This window comes from Crocuta crocuta, unplaced genomic scaffold, assembly GCF_008692635.1.
Source record: "Crocuta crocuta isolate KB4526 unplaced genomic scaffold, BGI_CrCroc_1.0 scaffold35, whole genome shotgun sequence".
NCBI classification, from domain to species: Eukaryota; Metazoa; Chordata; class Mammalia; order Carnivora; family Hyaenidae; genus Crocuta; species Crocuta crocuta.
This window is the reverse complement of record NW_027530625.1, coordinates 3525460-3542915: the sequence shown is the minus strand read 5'-3', so window position 1 is coordinate 3542915 and position 17456 is coordinate 3525460. Positions and strand designations below refer to the sequence as shown.

At 48.0% G+C, this 17456-nt stretch overlaps 1 protein-coding gene across 4 annotated transcripts in view; it reads right to left on the bottom strand.

Moving 5' to 3' along the window:
* The window catches only part of MVB12B (multivesicular body subunit 12B), a 274057-nt gene that overhangs the window by 80347 nt on the left and 176254 nt on the right, over positions 1-17456 (bottom strand). For all 4 annotated transcript variants that reach the window (XM_077768243.1, XM_077768246.1, XM_077768244.1 and 1 more), the window contains one exon: positions 1666-1760. In XM_077768243.1, coding sequence (XP_077624369.1) covers positions 1666-1760 — 95 coding nt within the window. The remainder of the gene's footprint in view (positions 1-1665; positions 1761-17456) is intronic.

The following is a 17456-nucleotide window of genomic DNA, read 5'->3' as shown; positions in this document are numbered from 1 at the left end:
GCACTGCAACAGAGGCATCCTGGAGCCGGGTGGCGGCGATTTGGTGCCTGCCACTGCCGAGGGGACCGGGGCTGCCCGCTGCCGAGCTGCAGCCTCGACGGCGGATGCTTGGAAGATAAAACCCAACTGACTGCCACTTACATAAATGTAACAGGAAGTTTCTGAACGGCTTCCCCTGTGTCTCGAGGCTGTTACCTCGGTATTGCTAAACTAACAACACCTCATCAAAGCCGCGGGGCGAGGAAGCAGTGGTCCAGAGGCAGACAGAACATTCCTGCCAAACCAGAGGAGATTTCACTCTGTGGGCCCTTTTCTGTAGAAATGCCAACAGCTGGGAAAGCCATCAGAGAATCCAGGTAAGGTGAGGGGGCGGGGGGAGCTGAACACCACGGCTGGAAAAAGATCTGCAAGCTGGAGGGAAAAAGTCATCTGCTTTGATGGAGCTTTCCTCATGTGCATTCAGAACGGGGCCGCCCTGCTGGATTTCACAGACCTGTTCTGCACCACGATGCCACGAAGCATCTGGGGAAATATTCAGCTTTTCTACAAATAGGTCATCTTTCCACACTTGTTATGCTCCTTGTCGACTTTGCTGAAATAGCCACAGCACAGAAGAAATTCTCTCTGGAGGTGCTTTTCTGAGACAGTGTGCTCCCTCCACCCTTTGGGGCCACCGGGGCTCTAAGAACATCCTGGGTCTTCCCTTTCCCCACCCAGAAATGGAACAACTGGCTTTTGCTTCTACTTCCAAACCTATTAGGGAGTGATCATAACAAGAGAAACTGATACTGACATGAATTACACCATTGTTCTATTTCATCTATTTAGTAACCCCAAGTTGCGATTTTTAGAAAAAAGATTACTTTTTAAATAACGGATTCATTATGGTACATGAATGAATGCCATGTTCCCGTGTTCAAAATGTCACTCACCATTAAGGGCGTGCGCTGGTAAGTGGCACCGATTTGCCACTTCCCCCACTAGGTACTAACGCCCCTGACTGGAGGCCGAGGATAATCGGAGGTGAGCCTGCAGGGTTCCGCGGCTCTTAGCGAGTCACCTGTGCTGCCAGGCACCTAATGAATCTCCACTCTGTAATAAGGGTTTTAAGTGTTCCTCTCCCAGGTGAAGGTGAAAAGGGAGACTCGCGCTGCTGAGGTTCCTGCCAAGGTAGCACCATCATTTCCAAGGCCGGGCTCAGAAATCACAGACCCCCACGATGGTGGTTGATAGAGGAGACCACCAGTGTCCCTTCTGGCCACAGACCTGGCTTTGGGAAATGAGAGGGGAGGATAAACCGGGATGCGGGCTGGGGAGCAGCCTGGGCCTCGGCTCTGTGCTGCTCCCGGACCCCAAGGGGAAATCTGCCCTGGCTCAGGCACGTGAACAATGCAGGGACTATTCTCTGGAAGCCTCCCTTCAAGCCTGTGAAATCCACACGTTGTTTTTCATCATTAGTTTCAAAACACGCCAAGTATCTGGCCCTTCTCTAAGTGCTGAGGTGCCACAAAGGAAGGAAAGGGCTCATCTCCGCAGGGAGCAGGCCCCTTGCAGGGTGAAAGAGAGAGGGAAGACAGATGCCATACGAAGCCAGGAGACATGAAGAGGGAGGTGGTGCCCGGGACACAGACGCAGTGGCTGGCCAGAGACAGAGGCCCCACGTACCTGATATGGCATACAGATTGGAGTGCTGGTACTCATAGTCCGCTCGAGTGCTGTTCCTGCCTCGGAAGGTAGCAGGGAGCGTTAGAGAGATGTGCCTAAGAAAGAGACAGAGGAGAAAGGAGGTTACAGGGTGCGCAGAGCACTCCCCAAGGCCCAGAAAGCCCCCACCCCACCGACGGCCCGCAGCAGCACAGAGCAGGAGCAGGGGGCGCCCTGGTAAGCAGGCCCCCCCAACAGCTCGAATTCCCCCAAGGAATTCAGAAGTTTCCAGACATCAGCGGCCATCCTTTTTTTCTAATTCCTAGAAGCACATCCAAGTGGAGAAAAGGGTTTCCCAAGCCTCATGGCATGTCCCACTGTCGTGCTTGAACGAAGTGGGCAACTTAGTCCTGACCTCTGCCCGCTGGGCAAGATATACAAATAGGAGCAGAACACTCAGGCTCTGGACAGGGGTCCCGGTTTGCTCTGCCATCTTGGCCCATTATCCATCCAATGGCTTTCATACCTGTCCCACTGGGACGCTGAAGATAACCACGCAGGAATCACTTTGTGAGTGAAGGTGTTGTGTATTATTATTACCATGTGAGTCCAGGAAAACTCACCACCACTGAGAATCAGAATGGCATGCTCTTCTGAATGGCTATGTCTGTGTGTTCCCCCCTCTGGCAGAAGCACACAGTAGGTGCTTAGGAAAGCACCTTTGATTGACCCAACAGGGTCTTATGGTGCAGGTGTTGGCCATTAAAGCTCACAGTGCACACAGAGCAGAAGCGAGTATTCCATCAAAGTAAATAATCCATTCAGTGTGGTCATCAGCTGCCTTTAGCAAATGCAAAAAAAGATGAAAATGATAGGAAATATATTTCAAACCCAACAGGTCTGGGTGGGGAAAAAAAACAAAACAAAACAATAAAGCCTCTTCCTGGATTGGGGGTGTGTGTGGCTTGAAATAGCTCAGGAGCTTGAGTTTTGGCCACACTCAGTCATTTCCAAAAGGGGAAAGACCGAGGAAGGGAACGTTTATTACGTAAAGAAAGCTTTACGTTGTACGTGTTGCCTTTTTCACACAACAAATGCGCGATCTCTAGGCAGGACTGTTGTACATACAGGCTCCTAGGAGGGAAGGTTCTCTAGGCAAGGGCTGTTCCCACAGAGCCAGGAGGGAGCAGGAGCCTCTTGGCTACAAGACCAGCACCAAAGGCTGTGAAGACGTTTAGTTTGCGGGCCGCGGGGTGAAGCATGGAGACAAACACCTATGCTATGGAACAGCCTGGCTGAACCAAGCTGGGGGAGGGCTTTGCTGAGCTCCGGCTGCACTCAGCACTGCAGGGGAACCAGCAGGCAGCAGCACAGGGAGACCCTGACGTGTGTGTAGTGACTCTGACTGTCTGCTTGTTACTGCCGCTAACTAAGGATGCAGAGGGGAGCTCCCTGAAGGAACGTCTAGGCTAGAGGGGCTCGAGGTGCAGAAAGAGGCCACCGTGCGGCAGGACATGCGCCCAGGTGCTGAGGGAGCATGAGAGTTCCAATAAAGGGGATAGGGTTCTAGTGACACCTGCTCAGAGGAGGACATGGGTCTCACAGCAGTACAAGGGCCTCCCTAGGGAATCAGGGGAAGCCAATGCTGGTGCGGGGTCAGGGAACATGTCAAAACAGGGCTGGAAAAGGCAGGCTGGACGTGGAAAGGGCACTGAAGGCCTTACTGCAAGGTTTCTATCCCCCAGGATGAAGGTTCCTAACTCTGTTCTGCCCGTCACAGCGCAAATGAAGGCATTAGAGCCACCCAGGAGCTTGCTAACAATATAGAGTCACAGTCACGCCCCTGGGGAGTCGGGTTCAGCGGGCCTGGGGTGCGGCCAGCAGTCTATTTTTAACAGGCTCCAGCAGGGACTCTGAAGGCTGGCCAGGTCTGGGACCCGGAGACGAGGAGCAGCTGCGGAAGGGTTTTGCACAGTTGATCGGCGCCTCTGACCACAGCACTTAGTCAATGAAGCTGAGCAAACAGAAGAATGAATTATTGACTGTGGCTGTGGTTGAGCAGAGCGGAAATGATGACAGGTGACCCTGCAGAGGGTGCTCGCCGTGCGCCAGGCCTTGGGGTGTGCAGATCTCACACACTCACTCTTGGCTCCTCGCGCCCGCCCTGTGAGGCAAGGGCAGGGCCTGGTGCGGGACGGGAGACCCCGGGTCCAATACTGGAGATTTCAAGATGTTGACAGCAGAGCACTGTGCCGAGCGTGGGGCCCTTCCGAGGCCGGGCGCTGGTGCGCCAGTCCCGGGGGCACATCCGCGTGCTGGCCGAGGTAGGCGCTGGGGTCACACCTGCCGTGCCAGCGAGGGGATTTCCAGGAGCCAGGGAAGGACGACGCTGTGGGGCAGCCATTCCTTAAGATTTCGGAGCCTTGAAAGCACTTTCAAAAGATACATGCAACCAACCTAAGGACTTCCCACATCTGTGCCGTGCGGTGGCTACCCCAGGGCCTGGGGGCATTCAAGGAAGGCTCGTGGAGGAGGTCGGGGTTAGTGCAACTTCAGGACGCAGGCAGACCAGGATGGTGGCAAAGATGCCAACCAGGAGCCAGCCCAGCCGTTGAGTGGTTAAAGACGGGCCGAGGGTCTGGGGCGAGAGAACACAGATGGGGTCTGGGGTGGGGGTGGGGTGCGGGACAGGGAGGGGCCCTGTGGGCTGAGGTCACCCTGCAGCAGGGACAGGGTGCGGGACAGGGAGGGCCCCTGTGTGGGCCGAGGTCACCCTGCAGCAGGGACGGGTCATGAAAATGCCCACCAAGTTACGGGAACGCTTGCTTACAATGTGGCCGCACACCGTAAGCAGGAAGTGCCGTGTGCGGGGAGGGTGGAGCATGGACAGGGAGGAGGGGGGCACTAGCCTCCTAAGTGGCAGGAGGCTGGAGTGGCCTGAGCCCAAAGGCTGGGAGAGGGTACGGGGCCAGGACGAAGAGGGCTACGGGGCCACAGCACAGCAGGGCCCTGCATGAACTTGGACTTTATCCGGGAGGATTTTGAAGCAGAGATGTGACAAGATCCAATTTGCAATTTTAAAAGACTGCCCGCCTGTGGGAAAGTGAGGAAATAACGCCGAGATGCCACGGTAGACGGGAACGAAGCAGTAAATTACAATGGAGATGATCGTGAAACTGCAATTATTCAGCACTTACTGTGTATAGACCCTTAGCAATTCCTGCCAGAGCGTCCTGCGACAGCCCTTTGAGTGAAGGGTTTGGGGGAAACACAAGACGACTTACACACACAGGACATGCTAGAGAAATCAGGCGCCTGGTTCCTTAGCTGCCCCATCCAACTCCCTGGTTTGAACTTTCCTGCTTCTCTGGGGCATCAGACTGTGCCCGGCTGAGAGGCTCTGTGGCCCTCCCTCTGTTGGCCAGCCTCTCTTCCTTTCTGGCTCCTTCTCTGACTTTTAAAAAGTTGCCGTTTGTAAGGGTTCTGGTTTAGGGCACTCTCCATTCTGCACACTTTCCCTAATCCACATCCATACCCTGACTCCAGCTGCCCTCACACTCCCGCTGCCCTTCCCTACTCGGAATCTTGTCACTCACTTCTCCCTCTACCGGGAAGAGGGCAAGTCCTGCAAATCTCTGAATGTGCCATGTTTTTTTCATGCTTTAGTCTGACTCTATCCACGCTGCTCCCCTTGCTAGAATCTCCATTTCTTCCTTACCTACTGAACAAACTCCTATTCATCCCTCAAGACCCCACCTAGAAAAGCACGTCTTCTTCAGCAGAACCTTCCCTGGGCTTGTTCTGGGCTCACTGGGTGCCTGCAGTTCCCCCCTCTTTCTAGTTCTCACAATATACTTGAGGCATATGATACGAACCTGCCTTCCTAACATGACTGTGAACTCAAAAGCAGGGCCAAAGCTCATCAATTTTGTACCCCATTTTCTAGGACGATTTTGGACCTAAGGTACACAGCTGTTGAACATATGCTGGCCACATCAAGTGCTCAACCTACTCCATTAAAACCTTTGGATCTTTTTGATGTAAATGGTTATAGCATCTATTATTGTTTCTGTGCATGTGTGTTTGCCAATCAGACTCAAGCGGCCTCTATTATGCCATGCATCCCACTCCTCTGTGCTTGGAGGAAAACAGATATGATGGAAGAAGAAATCGGTGGTGGCGGCTGGGAATCTAGGGGAGGTGGGCAAGGGGAGGATAGAGAAAAAGTTTCTGATCTACTGTAGACCATGTATGGTTTCATAGTACATGTGAAATTAAAAGAGCATTCAAGTTGCAGACCCAGCTGTGTCTTTTACAGAGTAATTGCTCCACAGGATGTGTTGAATTGAAATGAAGTTACCCAGAACTCGAGCTATAGTGGCTGCAAGAGTGGGTAGGATGCAGCACTCAGAGGGCAGGCAGAGAGGCCACCGACCAGAGACCGCTTTAGGGAGAAGAGTTCCCTACGCTGCAAGTAGCGGCTTTTCGCTTCTGTTGTTTGGACACGGGAAGGAGGGGACGCGGGCACAGGAGGCTGAAAAGGCTCAGCAAGGCCTCCCTTAATGAGGATGGACAGTTGGGGCTGAGGGGACAGATAACCTGCAGTTAAAGAGGAAGAAAAAGTCACCTGCTGAAGGAGAAGTGGCCCAGGGGCACTGCGGTGTCAGATTAGCCTGAAAATGACAGACGGCAGGAACCAGGGAAGCTTTGCCATCAGCAGAGTCTCAGAGCAAAAGGAGATTCTAGGTCCCCGGGGTGGGGTGGGGGGGACCCCACACCAGGCACTGGGCTGGGTTTCTTTACATACACCCCCCGCCTAATCCTCCCAGCAACCTTTTCAGATAAGAATAGTTAACTCCATCCAATAGAACAGGGGACTGGGGCTTTTGAGGCAAAGCTGACAAACAGAAAGTGGGGAATTAATGAAAAGGTTAGTTCATGTATCCTCTGGACGTTATCACTATCACCTGAAAGTCGCCCTGATGCATCGTCTTGACTACGGGGTATACAGACTGACGACTGCACTTCTATCCTGAGGCCCTTCTAGAAAACGATGACATCAAGGACTCAACGTTTCTGCCTCTTTCTTACTAGGTTGAGGACGTGGCAGCACACAGTCCCTCTGATACAACCTCACAAAGGGAACAACAACAGTGTGGGACAACCCACACCCCAACCACATACCCGGGGCAGCAGAGCAGTGGTGGCAGAGTAGCCCTGGCGTGGATTCAAACCCCAGCACCGCCCCAGGTGCTGGGTGCCCTTCAGTGAGGGTGTGTTGCCTGCTCATGCACACCTTGCTACGAGGCAGAGCACACAGTTCGTGTCGGTGATAATTTCACATATAGATCCCATTCTGATTCTTCCCGTTCTTCCCACTGTTTTAGAGTCCTGCTCACTCGGGCCTTGGCCCAGGAATCTTACAGAGTCCACTGGCATCCTGGGACAATGAAATCCCACTGCCCCACGGCTGGGACGTCCGGCTAGCTCCAGCCCATCCCCTCCCCCCTGAACTCCTCTTGTTCATGGTCCCTGCACTCACATCCTCCAACCTCACCAGCAACCCAAACTCGCATTCCTCAGGGTTGCCTCAGGGCCTCTGTACTTGCTGTTCCCTCTGCCTTAAACACTCTTCCTCCCAGCTCTCCAAAGCTGGCTTCTCCCTCAGGCAAGCCACCCCCTAGATGCCTGCGGGGGCACCTCTCCTCCAGCCTTTCGTTCTTACGACACCCCACTTTCCTCTCCGCAGACCCTCCCTCCTCCTGTCCGATGTTTGCAAGTCATCAGAACATAATCTCCACTACACTTTCTCTTTCCACCAAAGCCCCAGTGCCTAGAACGGTGCTCTGCACACAGTGGGCACTTAAAAATAGGAGAGCCCTGTAAGATTACCTACTGCCTGAATGAATGGGTGAATCGGATTCTGGCCAGTCCTTAGAGACAATTGGGAGAAACTTTGAAAACTTCCTACTTGTCTCTTTCTCATCCCCAGGACAGAGTTGGTTAAGTGTCTGGAAAATGCAACCATTTCTGATCCATGAATTTTTTTTTTTTACATGAATACATTCATCATGGCCTTGCTTAAAATGCAAAAACTGGAATCAAATATCAAATAATAGGGGACTGGTTAAAAAAAAAAATCACGGTACAACTGTCTGACAAGATAGTTCACAGTCATTTAAAACATTTTAGAAGACTAATAGCCAGAGCCCAAGCCTGTTACTCGAGCATCTGGTGGGAAGAGATACAAAGGCCTAATTTTCACAGTTGAAGTTGTGATTGGTTAACTCAACACCTTGGCCTCTTTCCCATAACCTGATCGTCTAAGGAGATTAAGGGAATGCACTGTTCATGATGCTGGGGGTTGCTGGCAGAGGAAGGGAGGAAGCAGCCAGGTGCTTCGGCAGACCGTGGACACTGGGTGCTCTTTGGAAGGGGCTGTAAGGAGGAGTAGGTACCCCATGGCATCCAACAAAACTGAGAAGTGTAAGACCATGCCCCTATGGACACCAAGTTCCCTGAAGTCACTTCAAGGGGTCCCAAAGTCATTGATTACTCCGTAAGCAGAGCAATGTGTTTTACATTTTACGAGTGTTCATAAAGATCACTAGCAGGCCAAGAAGTAGACCCAAAGGCTCAGGAAACCCTCTGTGCCTAAGGGGACACCTGGAGATGAAGACCTTCTAGTACCATCCCTAGTAGGCCTTGGACCACAGGCAAAGGGGTGACCATCAGAGGTCAGCAATCTCTGACACCTGACTCAAGTGATGGCTTATTATTCCAAAATCTGTTTGGAAACTGGAGAATTCCAACTAGAAGAGCCCCTAAATTCCAGGGGAGCTTTATCAGGCGTTCCTCCTCATTCCCTAGCCAGGGAACAGCCCGGAGGAGACAGGCACACCCTGCTGAGTGATCACCTCTCTCTGCAGGAGGGGCTGGCGCTTCCGTAACAAATAGGTCAGCATCACGCATGCTGCTGACAAGGGCTCTGGCTAAATAGATGCTGAGGGAAATTTCATTTTTTTCCCCCCAAGTCAGTTGTAGGCACCTTATTCAATTAACATGGCCACTAAGCTGCAGACAGCTCCATATAAAAGCCCCTCAGTTATAGAATACATTTTATTATGTGACAATTGTTGCCAGCACGATTTATTTCCTTTGATGGGATTCTGCTTTTTCCTTGTTAATTTAAATCTGTATTTTCTAGTGCTGATTCCAGGTCTGTGTGAATTTTTAAAATGTTACCATTAATCTTCTGGACCCAGTGGCCACATATAATGAAGATGGCTCTGCCCAGGCGGCCGTGAGGCCTGCTGTCCTCTCAGACTGTCAGAGGGCGGCATGGAGGAGGGTGGCTGGTGAGGCAGAGGCAGGCTTCAAGTTGGAGACAGACGTCACTTTTATCTCTCACCCCTGAGACTCGCACAGGTGCACACATGTTCCCGCACATTCGCAAAACAAACTTTGTGGTGTGAAATTACGACTCCCATTCTGTTTCTCAGGGGCTGAGAGCTGTATTAGACCCCCCTTCGGCGGGGGTAGATTACAGGGTGCGCTCCAGGGACTTCTGGACACTCTCAGGGAGTTCGTGAGGGTCATAACTATTTTCCTAAAAATGCCAAGACATCCCTTTTTTTTTCCGCTCTCCTCTTACAAGGAGAAAGAATTTTTCAGAAGCTGCGGGATGTCTGAGGTCATAGCTCTGATGTCTCCTTGCATATTCTTGTGTTGCACATTTTTCTCAATTTCCAGTAAGGTAATTATAGATAAACATAAGCTACGTAAACAAAAGCTCTTTGGAATCTGCAATTTTTAAAACTGTAAAAGCCTTAGACCAAAAAGCTTGAAAACCACTGCTGAAGGACAACATGTTGGAACTCTGCAGAAGCCCAAGGTCTGAAGCTGGTGCAGGGTGGGCAGGGGGGTGGTTACGAGTAAGAAGAAAAAGAACAAAGGCTTGGGGTTGGTATTCTTCACTAAAGAAAAAGGTGCTTGTGGCAAAAGTTGAAAAAACATTCACAAGTGGAAAAAAAGACAGAAGGACAAGACTTACTTGCTCCATACACACATACAGAAAGGAAAAGAGAGCAGAACAGGAATAAAAATATGAAATGACCCAAGGGATTCACAGTAACTATTCTAGAGAAGAGGAAAGGAAGGGACAAAATTATGAAGTCCAGAAGGCCTAGGGTTTGATACACTCTGATTAAATGCATCTTGATTTAACAGCCTCAGTGTGGTGGGNAAGATGGCCAGCCAGTAAAGAGGAGTCAGGTGTCTGGCTATAGTAACTGGATGACCATGGCACCCCTCACATGAGAGATACCTCGCAGCTCCCCGATGAGCCTGTGAATCCCTTTTCTGAATGGCAGTAACCAAACTCTTAGAGAATATAAACTTATGTTTGGGGGACAAACCCGGCAGAAGAGGCAGCCTGCTCTGGATGGAAGCAGCATGATCTCCAAAATACCGGGAATAACATTTGTTTATTCATTTGCACTGGGACAAAGAATCGACAGTAGAAAAGAATGAAATCAGGGGATGAAAGGGGATCTGCCCTAGAAAAACCAGGACTTTAGGGCCACTGATGGCTCTGGCCAGCCCCCTCTCACTGAGACTCTACAAAAACTAATGAGAACAGAGAAAGGTAACGAAGATTTAGGAGATTATCTCCCAAGTAATGAGCATGTAAGTGAGAGGCAGGGATAAGTCACACATCCTGCCTTTTGGTTAACACCCGGTCTAGAAATACACATCCTTACATCTAGGTCTGTAACAAGGGTCACACAACAAGATAAGAAATTAGCTTTAAAAAGGAATTTACTGTAGGATATAAAGTTGCCTGCATTAGGAATACAGAAATAAAATTAAAAAAACTAAATCAGTAATGTTGTGGAAATCTGCCCCAAATTTTCCAGAATGCAGAGACAGAAAGAATACACAGATGATGAGGAAAACGATGATAAACAGAGAAAACCAACCTAAACATTCTTGATGTTAGAAAGAAATCATAATAATCAAGAGTAACAACCAGGAGAAAAAAAAGAGCTTAAAGCTTACCTAGTTAAAAGAAAAAAATACTCAACCAAATCTAGAAATCCATAGGGCTTCCAACATTCCAAGCAAAATCAATAAAGACTCATGGTTAAATAAATCCTGATTTACAGACTCCCTAATTTCAAGACTTATGGTAAAGCTACAATAATCAATACGGTGTGGTATTAGAGCATAAAGATAGACATACAGATTGATGCAACAGAATGGAGACTCCAGAAATAGACCCACGTATATGATCAATGGATTTTCAGCAAAGGTGCCCGGAAAATTCAATGAAGAAAGGGTAATCTTTTCAACAAATGGTGTCAGAACTAGATAGCCACATGTAAATAAATGAATCTTGATGCTTACCTCACACCATTGATAAAGTGACCTGAGATTCACAGAACTATTCTTAGAAGAAAGGAAAGAGAAGGGGCAAATTATTAAGTCTATAAGTCCTAGGATTTGATACTATTTTATTTAAATGCACCTTGATTTCGTAGGCATAGCATGGCCTCTTCTAGGAGAAAACAAAGGACCTTAGGTTTGGCAAAAATTTCTTTTAAGTAAGACACAGAAAAGCACAACCAAACAAGAAAAAAAATCAACAAACTTCAGCATTTAAAACTTTCTCTCTTTAATGTTTACTTATTTATTGGGAGACAGGTGCAGAGTGAGAGGGAGAGAGAGAATCCCAAGCAGGTTCCCTGTGGTCAGCACAGAGCCTGATGCCGGGCTTGAACTCATGAATCCAGAAAGCAGGACCAGAGTCAAAATCAAGGGTGGGACCGAGCCACCTAGGCTCCCCAAAACTCTTATTCTTTAAAAGGTTTGTTACAAAAATGAAAAGACAAGCCACAGACCTAAAGAAGATATCTGCACAACACATATCCAATTTATAGCTAGCATTTATACCAAACTCTTACAACTTACTAGAAGACAAACAATCCAATTAAAGTGGCCAAAAGATCTGAACAGACACTTCACTAGAGAAAATGTGCAAATGGTAAACCCACACATGAAAAGGTGTTCAACATGGCTGATCTTTAGGGAAGTGCAGACTGAGGAGGCCGCAGTGCAACAGTACCACACATCTTCTAGAATGGCAAAAATTAAATAGGCCAAAAATATCCATGTGTTGGCAGGGCTGGGGAGCAACTGAAATGCTTACGCATTGTTGGTGGGAAAGTAAAATGGTACAACACTGCAGGAAACAGTTTGAAGTTTCTTAGAGGTTAAACATATCCCATCATACAAGCCAGCCATTATACTTCTTGATTTTTACCCAAGAGAAATGAAAGGCTAAGTCCGTACAAAAAAATTGCACACCGGGGGAGCCTGGGTGGCTCAGTTAGTTAAGTGTCGGACTCCTGACTGTGGCTCAGGTTGTGGTCTCACAGCTCTTTAGTTTGAGCCCTACATCGGGCTGTGTGTGGACACTGTGGAGCCTGCTTGGGATTCTCTCTCTCCCCTCTCTCCCCCTCCCCTGCTTGTGTGCGTGTGCTCTCTCTCAAAATAAATAAACGTTAAAAAAAAGATTTGTACACCAATGTACTAAACAGCTTTATCTGTAATAGTAAAAACTAAAAACAAGCCAAACGTCTAGTGATTTAATATATCATAGTATATCCATGCAATGGATACTACTCAACAATAAAAAAGAAACTGTTGATACACCCAAGGTGGGTAAATCTCAAATTAATTATGCGAAGTAAAACAAGGTAAAAAGTACGTGTGATATCATTGTACTATATTATGTAAAGTTCTAGAAAATGCAAACTAAGCCATAGGGATAGAAAGCAGATCCATGGTTGCCTGAGGGGGGAGGGCATACTAGAGGAGGGTAAGGAGGTTTTGGGGGTGGTAGGTACATCCAGGACGCTGATTTTGGTGATGGGATCCTAGGTCAAAGCTCATCAAATTCTACTTTAAGTAGGTGCCGTTTATCCTATATCCAGTATACTTTAGTGAACCTGAAAATACTTCCCTGATCTAAAAAAGAAAACAAAAACACAAACACCTAAAGAAAGAAGCCAACTGGGCTGACGGTACTCCAGAAATGGCAATGAAGAGACCCACCACTGGATGAATCCTGGCAGATACTGACAGTGACTTCAGGCTTTTCCTCTATCATACTACCTGCCTGAAGACAAAGGAGCCACGCAAGTTTTGAAGGAACACAGAGCTGCATTTCAGAAATATCCTTATTCCCTCAAGTTGTCTTTTGTAAGTGAAGACGCTGACAAAATATGACCATTCACGTCCCATTCTCTGAAAGAAGTGCATTCAAACAGGCTCCAAAGGATTTGAAATTCAGAGTTAAGAATGGGAAAGAGATGCCAGCGCGGCCACCGGTCAGCTGTGGCAGGAATGTCCGTGCTGGCCCCAGTTTGGTGACCTGGCTCAGACTGACTTTTAAAAAACCACTCTTGCTGCTGGCAGAGCCTGTCAAGGTGCAGCCTGGCTCTGAGAAGCTGGGTGACTGTGTGTCCATGTCCCTCTGCGGCTGGATGAGCACCGGGTGTTATATGGAAACCAACTTGACAATAAACTATTTGTAAAAAAAAAAAAAAAAAAAAGAATGGGGAAGAAAGCAGGACCAAAGGACCTTTTTTTTTTCCCCCCCTCTAGAAATGTAGCCTGAGGAAGTAACTGGGAGTGTGGGAAAGGACTTACTGAAGATAAAAACGGGCAAATAACATTAGCTGACGTTTTCTCAGGGCTTACCCTTCACGTGCACATGTAACCCCCACCCGGATCCTACCACTGGGCCTGGAGATCGTCCCTATTTGACAGATGGCCTCGGAGAGGCTCAGCAGCTTGCCTGCGGGGGGTGGGGTGGGGAGAGACACAGCTTGGATTTGAACCCTAATGGGGGGAAAAAAAAATCACAAAATTCAGCTTGGAGTCACGACGCTCTACTCAAAACACCAGAACATTAGGTTATAAACATCACATAATTTATAGAACATTGTAAAGTCTCTGAGTCAGAATACTTTGCAGATATAAAACGATGTTTACAGGTTTTCTGGGTGGAAGTGGGGGAGGGTGCTGGCCACGTGGTGCCGGGACCCTGAACTCAGCTGCAGGAGAGGCGCGGATAGGTCCTTGCGGCCGTGTTTGTTAAGAGCAGTGAATTGGGGAAAATGTTCATTGTAAGACTGAACTAGGACAGGATAAGTAGGGGCGACCAGACGTTTTTCTATCACCATAGCCAAATCTTAAAGACCCGGCTGCTTAGTCAAAATGAAACAAAACAAAGCCTGAGTAGGAAATAACAATACAAACGCTTATTTCTGTGGGTACACATACCCACAGTACACACCCAAGAACCAAAGGGGCCTGGACGGACACACCGGGTCACAGCAGAGGTGGCCCTGGCTGGTGGCAGGGCTGGGATCGCAGTGTGCACCACGGAGGTCTGAGCTGAGAGTGTGGATTCCCCTCCCCCTTCATAATATGTTTAGGTGGTAATTTTTTTCCAATGGGAAGTTGTTTTTATTTTCATCAGTAAGAAGACGGCAGAGGCCAGGAGAAGTTGCTGGAGTGTCAGCAGAGCAAACGTATATGAAAGCAAACGGCACAGCACTCGGTGCTAAAGGAACATCTTGTTTTCCAGCTACCCTGTCTGCTGGTGGACGAGGACCAGAGGTAACGTGCAAAAGAAAGTAACACCATGGGGAGCGGGGAGGAGGAATGTAATATGCAAAAGCCACAATAATTGAGTGGAGGTGGTCAGGGGGAGAAGGAACACAGCAAATGGCTAAATGAAATTCCACTTTATTCCTGCAAAACACCATTGGGAAGAAGTCATCTGTGACACACAGCTTCTGTGCCAGGTGTAAGGACGTGCTTAATGAATGCCATTTAATGAAGAAAAAGGCTCTTATAAAACACCTGGCACAAGCAGGGTGAGGGAGTCACAGGAAAGGGGGCCCTCGCTGCACCTGCTGGCATTTTAATAAGCACCTTCTAGAGCGTCCGCTCTCCAGGGCTGGTCAACGGTGTCAGAATGAGGTCCCTGACCATTGCCCACACTCGCTGACAGTTTGGGCAAGCTTATTTCTTAAGGACCATATGCTCAGGTATCAGATCGCCCTGGATGGTAATTAAAATGAATCATTTTCAGCTGGAAGGCCTGACCAGCACCAGCATCCTCAAAGACTTGAGAGAGAGGATTCCAGCTCCAGGGCCCTAATGATTCCACACTGAGTTCTGAGTTAGGATATAGATCTGTGAAGACCCAGAGACAACGTGAGATAATGCTGCAATTTTTTTTTTTGCCCGCAATTTCATTCTACTAAAACTGAAAGTCAGCTACTTTAAGGACTCTAGGCTCTAAAATAATTTTCAGTCTGGGGATTTTTTTCTTTTCTCGTTGATTTTGGAACCAACCTGAGAAAGAAATTACCATATGTAAACTTGACTACCATTTTTATGGGCTGATGAGACATTTTTGGTTCTGTTTTGTCATGGCCACCAGCAAAGTCAAGTGAGGTTTTGTAAAACCTAAAAGCCCTAGTTCCTCTACAATGATCTCCATGATCTCACTAACTTTCTATGCTCAGACTTGAAACTTAATTCCAAATATACCCAATGAATTGATGCCGTCCAAGGGCAGACGGACTCTGGTATTGACAGGCACCCAAGGTTGCCATCATCATATGTTGTGACTGACTCAGTCCAACAGTTTTTAACTGAGCTCCTACTATATGCCAAGTACAGGTCTGGTACAGAAATCGTTTGAAAACCCAAATGATAAATGCATATTACTAAGTGAAAGACGCCAATCTTTCACTTTCACTCAGAAGGCTACCTGCTATTGGATTCTAATTCTAGGATATTCTGGAAAAGACAAAACTGTGGAGATAATAAAAAAGATGAGTGGTTGGCAGGGGTTGGGGGAGAGGTGAATGGGTAGAACACAGGATTTTTAAAGCAGTGAAAATACTCTGTATGATTTTATAATGATGGGCATATGTCATTGTACATTTGTCCAAACCTACAGAACGTCCAACACCAAGAGTGAACCCAAACTACACACTTGGGGGGGATTACAATGTGTCAATGTAGTTTCATCCCTGGTTTCTTTTTTTTTTTTTTAAAGTACCACTCTGGTGAGTAATGTTGATAACAGGAAGGCTATGCATATGTGAGGACAGGGGATATATAAAACATCTCTGTACCTTCCCCTTAATTTTAGAGTGAACTTACAACTGTGCTAAAAGAATGAAGTTTAAAAAAAAAAAAGGGAAAAAAAACTGGAAAAGAGCCAAATGAGACTTCTATCTTTCCTCTTTAGGAATCTATCTGTAAGTAAATTGAAACACATAAATTGCCTATACTACAAAGTAAAAAGCTCTAAATAGAAGGTATACAAATAAGGTTCTAGGTTTTAATTTTAAAGCAATGGCATACAACGAAAGGAAACAACAAACGCTGTTGAGCGTGTAATGTACCAGGCGCTCTGCTAAACCCTAGGAAGGGTCCAGGGCAGGGTCGTGGAAGCTGTGGTCCTGCCTGCTAAGAGGTCAAACCATGAGTTGGGGGTTGAGGGAGAAAAGGCCCAAGCAGTGAAACAGTAAATCAAGAGTCAAGACAATGAGCTAGGAGAGGTCGCAAGTAAGAGAGAGCAATGGAGGCCCCTGGAGTCAGAGAAGTGGGAGATGGTCTCAGACTCCCATGGTCAGGGGGTGGGGGAGGGGAGGCACGACATGAAGGCTCTGTTCCTGTCATCATCTATTAGTAGGACAGTTACCACTTACTGAGCCCCTCAACTATCCTTCACGAGTCACACTCATCCCTAATTGGCCTAACCCAGCAAGGTAAGTAGGATTCTACTGACCAGGGGAAAGGAGGTTCAGAGAGGCTCAGGGACTTGTCCAAGGTCAAAGAGCTAAAGAATCTGGCTGAGCTGGGATCTGACCGGATCCTTTTCTCCACTGGAATGTGTTGTTTTGCTGAGATCACGCAAAGCACAAATTAAATGGATGAATTTATTCATTTTCCATTCGAGCAACCCATTTGCCGTGATCAATACAACTTGAGCCTACCGACTTGACTATATAATGAGTTTTCCTCATGGGCAACACAGATACTGCCTCCTCCCAACCCAATCACTCTGCATTGGACAGGAAAACGGCCACTGGAAGACTAGGGAAATCGCAATTCCAAACTCCCCAAGTTCCTCAACGTGCAGCTTTAAAGTATGTGCAGCTCGACAGCATATGGCAAATCAATTACTAGTTTAAATCTTAAAACAAAAACATGGCAAGTGTGGTGCAGAAATAATCAGGAACAACGGTTCAGTTTAGATTACAGTGGGCCACTAGAGTTTTGAATACAATTAATCATCATTCCAGGCAATGGGAAGCCATATTGACACTTATTCCTAATTTGAATATTTAATTAGGGTGAAGTTCTTCATCAAATTATCGCAGAACTGGGAGAAAGCCTGGAAGACTTACACAATTACTATCTTAACCCCTCACCAGCTGCTCACCTGTGAGCACAGCGATCCCCACCCCAGCTCTGCGGGGCCCCTGCGCCCACAGTCTGGCTCCGTGAGGACCGGGCCGGAGAAGGGGGCCTGATTGAAGCTACAGCTGGAGCAGAAAGGAGCCGAGTGGTGGCAACAGAGAGGTCTCAGGGAATGAAGTGCTCAGGCTCAGATCGGACTTGGAAAGAAACCCTGGACAAAGACAGGAGGCCACATGCATGAGTGCCCGCTGTGTGCCTGGTGGGGCACTTTCACGTGTCCCCTATTTAGTCCC